Source organism: Oncorhynchus clarkii, chromosome 4, assembly GCF_045791955.1.
Source record: "Oncorhynchus clarkii lewisi isolate Uvic-CL-2024 chromosome 4, UVic_Ocla_1.0, whole genome shotgun sequence".
NCBI lineage: Eukaryota > Metazoa > Chordata > Actinopteri > Salmoniformes > Salmonidae > Oncorhynchus > Oncorhynchus clarkii.
In genome coordinates, this window is record NC_092150.1 from 78,161,610 (window position 1) to 78,174,854 (window position 13,245).

The 13,245-nt window shown below is 42.9% G+C and overlaps 1 protein-coding gene across 1 annotated transcript in view; it reads right to left on the minus strand.

Annotated features, from left to right (window-relative positions):
- Window positions 1-4,527, minus strand: part of LOC139407848 (MAM domain-containing glycosylphosphatidylinositol anchor protein 2-like) — a 338,644-nt gene extending 334,117 nt beyond the window's left edge. The window contains exon 1 of the mRNA XM_071151719.1: window positions 4,387-4,527. Coding sequence (XP_071007820.1) covers window positions 4,387-4,459 — 73 coding nt within the window. The 5' untranslated portion in view covers window positions 4,460-4,527. The remainder of the gene's footprint in view (window positions 1-4,386) is intronic.
- Window positions 4,528-13,245: the final 8,718 nt, after the last annotated feature.

Below are 13,245 nucleotides of genomic sequence, written 5' to 3' on the forward strand. Positions count from 1 at the left end.
AGCCTCCCCCTTTTTCCTCCAAACAAAACAATGGTATTTATGGCCAAACAGTTCTATTTTTGTTTCATTAGACCAGAGGACATTTCTCCAAAAAGTAAGATATTTTTCCCCATGTGCAGTTGCAAACCGTAGTCTGGCTTTTATATGGTGGTTTAGGAGCAATGGCTTCTTCCTTGCTGAGCAGCCTTTCAGATTATGTTGATATAGGACTTGTTTTACTGTGGATATAGATACTTTGGTACCTGTTTCCTCCAGCATCTTCACAAGGTCCTTTGCTGTTGTTCTGGGATTGCTTTGCACTTTTCGCACCAAAGTACGTTCATCTCTAGGAGACCGAACGCGTCTCCTTCCTGAGTGGTATGACGGCTGCGTGGTCCCATGGTGTTTAAACTTGCGTACTGTTTGTACAGATGAATGTGGTACCTTCAGGCATTTGGAAAATTCTCCCAAGGATGAACCAGACTTGTGGAGGTCTCCATTTTTTTTTTTTAGGTCTTGGCTGATTCATTTTGAGTTTCCCATGATGTCAAGCAAAGAGGCACTGAGTTTGAAGGTAGGCCTTGAAATACATCCACAGGTACACCTCCAATTGACTCCAATTATGTCAATTAGCCTATCAGATGCTTCTAAAACCATGACATAATTTTCTGGAATTTCCCAAGCTGTTTAAAGGCACAGTCAACTTAATGTATGTAAACTTCTGACCCACTGGTATTGTGATACAGTGAATAATAAGTGAAATAATCTGTCTGTAAACAATTGTTGGAAATATTACTTGTGTCATGCACAAAGTAGATGACCTAACCGACTTGCCAAAACTATCGTTTGTTAACAAGAATTTTGTGAAGTGGTTGAAAAACGAGTTTTAAGGACTCCAACCTAAGTGTATGTAAACTTCCGACTTCAATTGTATATACTACATTTAAATAAGTATTTATACCCTTTACTCAGTACCTTGTTGAAGCACATTTGGCAGCGATTACAGCCTTGAGTCTTCTTGGGTATGACGCTACAAGTTTGGCACACCTGTATTTCGGGAGTTTCTCCCATTCTCTCAAGCTCTGTCTGGTTGGCTGAATGGAGAGCGTCACTGCACAGCAATTTTCAGGTCTCTCCAGACATGTTCGATCGGGTTCAAGTCCGGGCTCTGGCTGGGCCACTCAAGAAGGACATTCAGAGACTTGTCCCAAAGACAGTCCTGCGTTGTCTTGGCTGTGTGCTTAGGGTCGTTGTCCTATTGGAAGGTTAACCTTTGCACCAGTCTGAGTTCCTGAGTGCTCTTGAGCAGGTTTTCATCAATGATCTCTCTGTATTTTGCATCTTTCCCTCGATCCTAACTAGTCTCCTAGTCCCTGCCGCTGAAAAACATCCACACAGCATGATACTGCCATCACCATGCTTCACCGTATGGATGGTGCCAGGTTTCCTCCAGACGTGACGCTTGGCATTCAGACCAAAGAGTTCAATCTTGTTTTCATCAGACCAGAAAATCTTGTTTCTTATGGTCTGAGAGTCCTTTATGTGCCTTTAGGCAAACTCAAAGTGGGATGTCATTGTGTGCCTTTTACTGAGGAGTAGCTTCTATCTAGCCAGTCTACCATAAAGGCCTGATTGGTGGAGTGCTGCAGAGATGGTTGTCCTTCTGGAAGATTCTCCCTTCTCCACAGAGGAGCTCTGTCAGAGTGACCATTGGGTTCTTGGTCACCTCCCTGACCAAGGCCCTTCTCCCCCAATTGCCGAGTTTGGCCGACTAGCCAGCTCTAGGAAGAGTCTTGTGATTCCAAACTTCTTCCATTTAGGAATGTTGGGGACCTTCAATGCTGCACACCTTTTTTTGGTACCCTTTCCCAGATCTGTGCCTCGACACAATTCTGTCTCGGAGCTCTACGGACAATTCCTTCGACGTCATGGCTTGGTTTTTGCTCTGACATGCTCTGTCAACTGTGGGACCTTATATAGAAAGGTGTGTGCCTTTCGAAATCATGTCCAATCAATTGAATTTACCACAGGTGGACTGCAATCAAGTTGTGAAACATCTCAAGGATGATCAATGGAAACAGCATGCACCTGAGCTCAGTTTCGAGTCTCATAGTAAAGGGTGTGAATACTTATGTAAATAAGGTGTTTCTGTTTTTTATTTTTAATACATTTGCAAACATTTCTTAAGACCTGTTTTCACTTTCAGTCTGACTGAACCTCTAATCTGGATAATGCCACTAGTACACAGCATGCCTGCTTACCACCAATATCCATCAAACAGTCTTGAACCCCTAGTATGACCAGAGCTTTCACTCTGGTCTACAATATTCTCTCAGGTCACTGCCACTGGTAGCAACAGCTGCAGGTCAGTGGTGTCTGCCCCCATGTATCCAGCTCTGCTCGGGGTGAGGTGGCTTCACTCACTCATATGATTCATATTATTACCATAGAACAGTGAGTGCACCTCTGCTGTCAACACACATGTCTTTTCAGCCCAGGCAGCATCAGTGCCACTGGTTGAACACTCCTCTGTGTGTGTGTGTGTGTGTGTGTGTGTGTGTGTCAAATCAAATAAAATCAAATCAAATCAAATTTTATTTGTCACATACACATGGTTAGCAGATGTTAATGCGAGTGTAGCGAAATGCTTGTGCTTCTAGTTCCGACAATGCAGTAATAACCAACAAGTAATCTAACTAACAATTCCAAAACTACTGTCTTGTACACAGTGTAAGGGGATAAAGAATATGTACATAAGGATATATGAATGAGTGATGGTACAGAGCAGCATAGGCAAGATACAGTAGATGGTATCGAGTACAGTATATACATATGAGATGAGTATGTAAACAAAGTGGCATAGTTAAAGTGGCTAGTGATACATGTATTACATAAGGATACAGTCGATGATATAGAGGTGTGTGTGTGTGTGTGTGTGCGTGTGTGTGTGTGTGTGTGTGTGTGTGTGTGTGTGTGTGTATGTGTGTGTGTGTGTGTGTGTGTGTGTGTGTGTGTGCGTGCGTGCGTGCGTGCGTGCGTGTGATATGCTTATACAGTACATTATTTAAATAGCATTAATGTTGGTGAATACTAAATTTATATACATAAAAGTGATCTTGACATTTAAGAGACGCTCAATGCGATCCATAGTGACGGCGACATTGTCTGAATCTAGAAACGTAACACATTATACACATGGGTAAGATACAAATAACTGCCAAAATAAAGGAACATCTGGAGTAAATGAGGGATACAAAGCAGGTGCATCCACACAGGTGTGGTTCCTCAGTTAATTTAGCAAGTAACATCCCATCATACTTAGGGTCATGTATTAAAAGGCCAAGTTGCCCATTATTTTGGCTATTTATTTTGGAGGAATGTTCGCATCCTGCCAACAGAGTTTCAGACACTTGTAGAATCTATGCCAAGATGCTTTGAAGCTGTTCTGGCGGCTCCTTTATTTTGGCAGTACATAGAAGCCCTCAAGATGCATCAACATCTACATATCATATCGTCACCAACAACAAAGGAAACCAATCGACTGTGATAATCCTTTAGCTACAGTATATTAGAACACCAGAAATCATTTGTGATGGAGTTTATGGGAATTTGACAGTTGGTGATATATTCGCTGTTCAATAACCTGGTGCGGGTCACTAACCAGTGGTTGATAGACAGCTCGTGGCTCTCTCTTCTATAAGTCATTCATTTGGCAGGTAGCCTAGTGGTTAGAGTGTTGGAATAGTAACTGCAAGGTTGCAAGATCAAATCCCTGAGCTGACAAGGTAAAAATCTGTTGTTCTGCTCCTGAACAAGGCAGTTAACCCACTGTTCCTAGGCTGTCATTGAAAGTAAGAATTTGTTCTTAACTGACTTGCCTGGTTAAAAAAAATACATTTCAACTCCTTGTGCAACACTATGTTTCTATCTGAATGCACTGGTGGCTAGAATGCAGCCCGTGACCCCTCCCCTCCCTTGTGTAGGCCTGCTGATCAATTCCCTTATTGGGGGGAACTCAGTCTGGGAATCAATTTACTGTTAAGAGTTAGAATAATCGAAATAAAAAGGTACAATTTCAAAATGTGTTTGGGCAACACAAACACATATATTGTTATGTAAAGCATTGTTATGTAAACATGTATTAAGCATGTTCAAACTACCAACCGGGATCTAATTGATAATTCGATATCATGTTAAAAACTGCAAAAAATTGTCTCCACCCTATGGCAAAATGTGTAGAATTGCAGAAAATTGGCTGTAGAACTACAGACCCATGAACCACTGCAGCCCCCCAAGATGAGTTCCGATTTTTTTTGTGGCCCCAACCCCCATTAAAGTTGCAATTATGGGCGCAAATCTTACAAGGTCACGTTCCTTGCAACCTGTTGGAGGAAGAAGCACACTTACCGTACACTCCTTGGCAACTGATGCCCTCCAGTAACAGCGTCAGGATCCCCAAAACAGATATTATTAGATCCATCCTTTACGTTAATCTCAACATATCCAGCTCTCAAATGCAAGAAGTCCTTTCCGGGTTGACGAAAGAGGTTGGAGAAGCGATGGAACTCGCGTGTATAGATAGAACACCGCTGACGCTCCAAACCTCCAATGTTCTGAATGCGTTGCAACGGTAATTTATGAACGTCAAAAGCTAAAAGGCGCGTTTTCACCTCAGTACACTGTCACAATAAATCAAGTGCTGACGAATTAATTTGCAAAAGTGGTGTACTGCTTGTATACTGAGCCAGTGGATGTCTTGGCGGTTCTGTAGCAAACAGAGAGCCAGGGAAGAGAGACGGTGCAGAGCAGAAGACTACCGCCCTAGCCCAAAGACAGTCAGTGATGACAGTGGATCGAATAGGCTGCTTCAGGTAGGTGGGACCCAATAATGATGTCTATTCAGTCCCGTCCGTCACGTTGGTGCTTAACCTCGTAGCTCCTCACTGAGATGCTCCTGGCTGCAGAATGATTGAGATGATATCCAGGGACATGGCTCCTCAGCGGTTCCAGTGGTTGTCATGTCTTGTTTAGATAGAATACATGAACTGTCATGTGTTAAAAGCGCTGCCATTTGAATCCTAGCGAGACTCTATGCAATTTGATGCTCGGGGAAAAACGTTTGCCTACTGCTACAAGCCGTTGAGTTCTTGAACCGCGATATTGCTTCAGGGGCTAGCTGGTGCGCTCGCTCACTAACGGCTTCATCACGACTTCCGACACCGTGCGCGAGTCATCTCTGTGGGGATGTAGAGGTGGGTGAGTCCGGTATATGGAGTGTGGCGCGTGCACCCGATTCCTGTGATGATAGAATAAAATGAAGAGCTTCTCGTCGGCTCACTTCCCAATCCCACTTTGTAGGATAACGGTGTTTTACCGGCTGGATTGGCGGCTACGGGGCGACCTGGGTGTTAGTCACGTTGCGCAATACGTGCTGCGCTGCTACAGAGACCGAGCAGCACTGCAACCGGTCTCCCGCTACGTCAAGGAGTGCGTGACTTCCAGCCCTCATCTGTATGGAAGGCTACGCGCAGCGTCGGGCGAGGCGTGTGTGTGAGCGCAGCTGAGAGAGAGAGAGAGAGAGAGAGAGAGAGAGAGAGAGAGAGAGAGAGAGAGAGAGAGAGAGAGAGAGAGAGAGAGAGAGAGAGAGAGAGAGAGAGAGAGAGAGAGAGAGAGAGAGAGAGAGAGAGAGAGAGAGAGAGAGAGAGAGAGAGAGAGAGAGAGAGAGAGAGAGAGAGAGAGAGAGAGAGAGAGAGAGAGAGAGAGAGAGAGAGAGAGAGAGAGAGAGAGAGAGAGAGAGAGAGAGAGAGAGAGAGAGACTTGCTTTGGCAATGTTAACACATGTTTCCCATGCCAATAAAGCCCCTTGAATTGAATTGAATTGAGAGAGAGAGAGAGAGAGAGAGACTCATTGGGATTCAGTAGAGATAACTGACCACTGCAATCAACAGCAAAAACATCGAGATGACCAGTCATATTCCAACATGTCTATTCCCTTCTCTATAGTGAAAGCTATTGCTTTAGCCTACTTTTCTGATGCAAAGAGGCATGAGGAGATGACCACAGACCCAAAACACCTGAATGCGCACTCACGCACGTTTTCACGCTTTCTCTCTCGCTCTCTCTTCCTCTCTCTCTCACACACGTTCATGTTTTAACCCTATCCCATGTTACGAGAACGTGGATGAATGTCTAATTCTGCCGGAGATGTAAATGCTCTCTCTCTCTCTCTCTCTCTATCTCTCCCTCTCCCTCTCCCTCTCCCTCTCCCTATCTCTCTCTCTCTCTCTCTCTCTCTCTCTCTCTCTCTCTCACACACACACTTCTTTAGGATGATGGAGCATGAAGAAGCTTTCTATAAAAGTTTGTGTTCCCAGAACTTGGCTATGTTTTGTTTTTCTTTTTAAACTAAACCTGTCATCTGACTATACCAACACTCCAAAGGGATATGCCTATTATAAAGAAGACGAATGTGGCATAACATTATGCTAATCAGAGTCTACTATGAATACATTTATTCTAACAACTGATGCCATAATGATGTGCTGCTATTAGGCGATATCTATCATTTTGGGTCAGTATGCTGATGTGAGTTACACTATTCATTTTCAAAAACACCGCAACTGCTGTTGGTTTACAATAGGCTACCAGTCTCTCCACATCATCGATGGAGAGCATCATGAATGTGTATTGATGGAGAGAGACTTGTCACCCTTGATGAAACTAAGACCATAGACGTTATGTAAACAGCGCCCTCTAATGGCCATAAATTAACTACAACTTGGACAGAATAAGAGAATGACCACATCTGTCTGTGTGAGATGCATTATTTCCATTTCAATAGTCAGAGACAGCATGGCCTTGAGAAAGGGCTTAGGGCTGAAACTTCGACTATAAACAGTCTCAACTACAGCATATTCCCCATCTCTCTCTTGTTGTTTAACAAGGTCTGCTTTAAAACCATCATGCTTTTCTCTTTCATGAGACATTGACAGTTGTTTGCGTCATCTCTTGTTTTGTTACGTTGTTTTGCTCTAAAATTATCTTTATTATTATTTAATTTTTCACTCGGATAAAAAAGAGGATTAATATCATGTATTGTACATTACATCACATTTAAAGTATCAGTCAAATGTTTGGACACACCTACGCAATCCAGGGTTTTTCCTTTATTTGGACTATTTTCTACATTTTAGAATAATAGTGAAGACATCAAAAGTATTAAATAACACATATGGAATCATGTATTAACCAAAAAAGTGTTAAACAAATTAAAAAATATACTTGATGACAGCTTTGCACACTCTTGGCATTAGTCAATGCCACTCCGACATTGGTCGTCCTAATATTTATATATTTCTTAACTCCGTTATTTAACTTTAGATTTATGTGTATTGTTGTGACTTGTTAGATATTACTGCACTGTTGGAGCTAGGAACACAAGCATTTCGCTACACCCACAATAACATCTGCTGAATATGTGTATGTGACCAATACAATTTGACATTTCGATAGTCACCTTAACATCTTCAAATCACTTCTAGTTCTGGGGTAACGCTTCAACAGGTCAGTGATTAGGCCTAATCACACACATTAATTAAGAACTCAGTCGTTTATTATGCAAAGGCCATAACAGAAAAGGACTATGATATAGCCTACTGTGTGATAAATGTACAATGTTGAGGGGAGCTCAGATGAGTTGATGAAATGGTCTGATTTAAAATGGAAGATTTCATTTTGAATTCAATACGAATATCCAAGTGATTAGACCAATCTATGAATTTGAGATTAAAGTGGTGCCCCGTCGAGATAGACAGTCACAGTGTGGAACACAGACAAGATGAGAAGGGGAACTTTTTGACTCGTTCTTATTTTTCAAGTGATCATTTGTTTTGTTTTATCTTAACAAGGCCTCTTGAGCAGAAGTGTCTGTTGTCATTATGTCATCTAAAGTCTCCATCTGTGTGTGTGTGTGTGTGTGTGTGTGTGTGTGTGTGTGTGTGTGTGTGTGTGTGTGTGTGTGTGTGTGTGTGTGTGTGTAAAAGCCTATATGACGTGTTTGCCTATTTGAGTTTGATATTAATACCCCATCTGTTAGCTGCTGATCATTTTGTCTTCTGTATGTACCCTTGAATTATCCATCCAATATGGACTCCTTCTCTGGGAGGCCACAAGGGATTCTGCAGACTTTTACTCCCCATCTGTCTACTGTTGAGCAGTCTCCCTCCAGGTCCACTCACTCCTCTTCCCCAGTGAACCAAAATGGATTATTTCATATCCAACATGTCCACCCAGCCCCACTCATAATGCCCATACGAGATGGATGGAGCTGCAGCTGAATAATACTGTGGATGGGAACTCAGTGGAGAGTGCTTCCATGTCCATTTAACATCATCTAAAGGCCCATAGACATGATGGCTTCTCCCCGGAGAGTCCCAGTGCAGGCCGTATTGGATTTTAATGGCGATATGATGCTGTAAGGCACAGACATAGGCGATGTCTTAGGGTTTGGAGAGATAATGTGTTTTCTTTTTATACACTGGGGCACGATATAAAGTTTATTCTTGTGTTAGTAGCAGATGGCTAGCTTATTGCTGGCTTATGGTCAAATGAGTAAGTAAGATGGCGCCGGAGAAGAAGGCAGACGTTTTACGTATCCCCAACCGATTGTGTTTTTTTGTTTGTTTATTTGTGTTGTTTGTAAGTAATTTTTTAAACTTAGTTTGTACATAATGTTGCCGCTACCGTCTCCTATGACAGAAAGTAATTTCAGGACATCAGGACTGCAATTACTCACCACGGACTGGCAAAATCCTTTTTTTCTTATAACGAGTGTGACGCTGCCGACGCGAACGATATACTGCTTTCTCGGGAACAGGCCCAGATCCCCATGATTTGCATGAAAAGGAGGCGGAGAAAAAGGGTCTGGAGGGCAGGCTGCCATCTGAGAATTCGTAGGCGATCTAATAAACCCCCACTTCCTTCCATTCCGCTAACAAACGTGCAATCTGTGGACAATAAAATAGATGACCTACGCGGAAGATTAAACGACCAATGGGACATTCAAAACTGTAATATATGATGCTTCATGGAGTCGTGGCTGAACGACGACACTATCAACATACAGCTGGCTGGTTATACGCCGCACCGGCAGGATAGAACATCGGCATCTGGTAAGACAAGAGGCGGTGGACTATGTATTTTTGTAAATAACAGCTGGTGCACGATATCTAAGGAAGTTTCGATCTGTTGCTCACCACAAAACCAACCTAGAGAATTTAAATCTGTATTTTTTTAATAGCTGTTTACATACCACCACAGTCAGAGGCTGGCACTAAGACAGCATTTAATGAGCTGTATTCCGCCATAAGCAAACAAGAAAATGTTCACCCAGAGGCGGCGCTCCTAGTAGCCGGGGACTTTAATGGAAGGAAACTTAAATCCGTTTTACCAAATTTCTAGCAGCATGTTAAATGTGCAAGCAGAGGAAAAAAACTCTACACCACATTTACTCCACACACAGAGACGCATGCAAAGCTCTCCCTCGCCCTCCATTTGGCAAATCTGACCATCATTCTATCCTCCTGATTCCTGCTTAAAGCAGGAAGCACCAGTGACGAGATCAATAAAAAAAGTGGTCAGATGAAGCAGATGCTAAGCTACAGGACTGTTTTGCTAGCACAGACTATAGAATATGTTCCAGGATTCCTCTGGTAGCATTGAGGAGTACACCACATCAGTGATTGGCTTCATCAATAAGTGCATCAATGACGTCATCCCCACAGTGACCGTACGTACATACCCCAACCAGAAGCCATAGATTACAGGCAACGTCTGCACCTAGCTAAAGGCTAGAGCTGACGCTTTCAAGGAGCGGGACTCTAACCCAGATGCTTATAAGACATTCTGCTATGCCCTCCGACAAACCATGTGCAAGCAGAGGAAAAAAACTCTACACCACATTTACTCCACACACAGAGACGCATGCAAAGCTCTCCCTCGCCCTCCATTTGGCAAATCTGACCATCATTCTATCCTCCTGATTCCTGCTTAAAGCAGGAAGCACCAGTGACGAGATCAATAAAAAAAGTGGTCAGATGAAGCAGATGCTAAGCTACAGGACTGTTTTGCTAGCACAGACTATAGAATATGTTCCAGGATTCCTCTGGTAGCATTGAGGAGTACACCACATCAGTGATTGGCTTCATCAATAAGTGCATCAATGACGTCATCCCCACAGTGACCGTACGTACATACCCCAACCAGAAGCCATAGATTACAGGCAACGTCTGCACCTAGCTAAAGGCTAGAGCTGACGCTTTCAAGGAGCGGGACTCTAACCCAGATGCTTATAAGACATTCTGCTATGCCCTCCGACAAACCATCAAACAGGCAAAACATCAGTACAGGACTATGATCAAATTGCACTACACCGGCTCTGACGCTCGTCGAATGTGGCAGGGCTTGTAAACCATTAAAGACTGCAAAGGGAAGCACAGTCGAGAGCTGCCCAGTTACACGAGGCTACCAGACGAGCTAAACTACTTCTATGCTCGCTTCGAGACAAATAACACTGAAACATGCATGAGAGCACCAGTTGTTCTGGAAGACTGTGTAATCACGCTCTCCACAGCCGATGTGAGTAAGACCTTTAAACAGGTCAACATTCACAAAGCCGCAGGGCCAGACGGGTTACCAGGACGCGTACCTCGAGAATACACTGACCAACTGGCAAGTGTCTTCACTGACATTTTCAACGAGTCTGTAATACCAACATGTTTTAAGCAGAACACTATAGTGCCTGTGCCAAAGAACACTAAGGTAACCTGCCTAAACAACTACCGACCCGTAGTACTCACGGCTGTAGCCATGAAGTGCTTCGAAAGGCTGGTCATGGTTCACATCAGCACCCTATTCCAGAAACCCTAGACCCACTCCAATTCGCATACTGCCGCAACAGATCCACAGACGATGCAATCTCTATTGCACGCCACACTGCCCTTTCCAACCTGTACAAAAGGAACACCTATGTGAGAATGCTATTCATTGACTATAGCTCAGCGTTCAACACCATAGTGCCCACAAAGCTCATCAATAAGCAAAGGACCCTGGGACTAAACACCTCCCTTTGCAACTGGATCCTGGACATCCTGATCTCCAGGTGGTAATGGTAGGTAACAACACATCCGCGATGCTGATCCTCAACACAGGGGCCCCTCAGGGGTGCGTGCTCAGTCCCCTCCTGTACTCCGTTCACTCCAGGCCAGGCACGACTGTATCATTAAGTTTGCTGATGACACAACAGTGGTAGGCCTGGTCACCGACTATGATGAGACAGCCTATTGGAAGGAGATCAGAGACCTGGCTGTGTGGTGCCAGGACAACAACCTCTCCCTCAACGTGATCAAGACTAAGGAGATGATTGTGGGCTACAGGAAAAAGAGGTCCGAGCACGTCCACATTCTCATCGACGGGGCTGCAGTGGAGCAGCAAAAGCCCTCCTGAAAATGTTAGTGTTATAAATCGCTAATGGAGAGAGTCTGTGATAGCACATTATGTAGTAGCCATTACCGGAACCCTATGCCTGCAATCCTTTTAAGTTATATGGTATTTGAGTCAGAGCCGAAAACAAAATCAAACACAGTGCAGACAAACAAATTATATCTTGATAAAGTTGCACACTCTAAGATATAATACAGTACTCCCAAATATTTATTGCATGACTGAACCAATGATTCAGTGTTGACATACACACACACACACGTATGCATGTACACACACAAACACACACACACATATTGCCTTCATAAAGATGGAATATAAATATGATGATTTATGATAGTAAACAGATCAGGTTATGGGAGGTTATTGTGTTGCAACATGCAGGCAGTATTGTGCATCCGCTGTCATTACAAAACTCATGATCAAATCCAAAACAGAACCCCCTGTATTCTTTACATTCCATTGCTTCCAGAACTCTTCCTGTAATAGCTCAGTTGCCACCTGTAACAACAACAACAGCAATTCCAATTGCGCCGCCATGCTTGGCACTAGTGTACGGTGATGGTGCCTTGTCAGGGTACAATAATGAACACAGCCCATGCTCTTTTTGCGTTTGTAAAACTCCCTGTTGCTCCATTTAAATTGTCAACATCACTTCTCAAATGTGGTGAATTATTACTTTGAACTTCTATCTGTTCAACAACCCAGTGGGCAAAACCTGGTTGAAAAGTCATCAGTCAGTATGACATCTTTTTATGGCCTCTTTTTCTGCTCGCAAACTGGTTGAAAAGGGACAGTTTTCTTTACATATATTTACTGACCAGAATATTACCTATTTTTCTGACCACCGTATGACCAGTTGGTCATAATGCTGACCACTATATTATGTACTGGTCATAGTTAAGGCCTCATCATAACCTGTTAATGACCACCTGACTACAGCTTATCACCAGTGGTGTAAAGTAAAAATACATTAAAGTACTACTTAAGTAGTTTTTTGGGGTGTCTGTACTTTACTTTACTATTTATATTTTTGACAACACAACTTTTAGTTTTACTTCACTACATTCCTAAAGAAAATAATGTACTTTTTACTCCACACATTTTCCCTGGCAACCAAAAGAACACGTTACATTTGGAATGCTTTGCAGGACAGGAAAATGGTCAAATTCACACACTTATCAAGAGGACATCACTGGTTATCCCTACTGCCTCTGATCTGGAGCGTTGTGGTGAGCCCCTAGCTATCCATACATTTAAAAAACTAAAAACTAAAAAGTATGCTGTCTGGTTTGCATAATATAAGCAATTTGAAATTATTTATAATTGGATTTTTACTTTTGATACTTAAGTATATGTTTGCAATTACATTTCATTTTGATACTTAAAGTGTATTTGGAAAGAATTCAGACCCCTTGACTTTTTCCACACTTTGTTAGGGTACAGCCCTTAAAAATGAGAAAAACATTTTTTCCCCTCATCAATAGCCAATAATGACAAAGCAGAAACAGGTTTTTAGATTTTTTTGCAAATGTATAAAAAAGCAACTGAAATATCAATTTCAGGCCATTTACTCAGTACTTTGTTGACACACCTTTGGCAGCGATTACAGCCTTGAGTCTTCTTGGGTATGACGCTACAAGCTTGGCACACCTATATTTGGGGAGTTTCTTCCACTTTTCTCTGCATCTCTCAAGCTCTGTCCAGTTGGATGGGGAGCGTTGCTGCTCAGCTATTTTCAGGTCTCTCCAGAGATTTTTTTGTCCA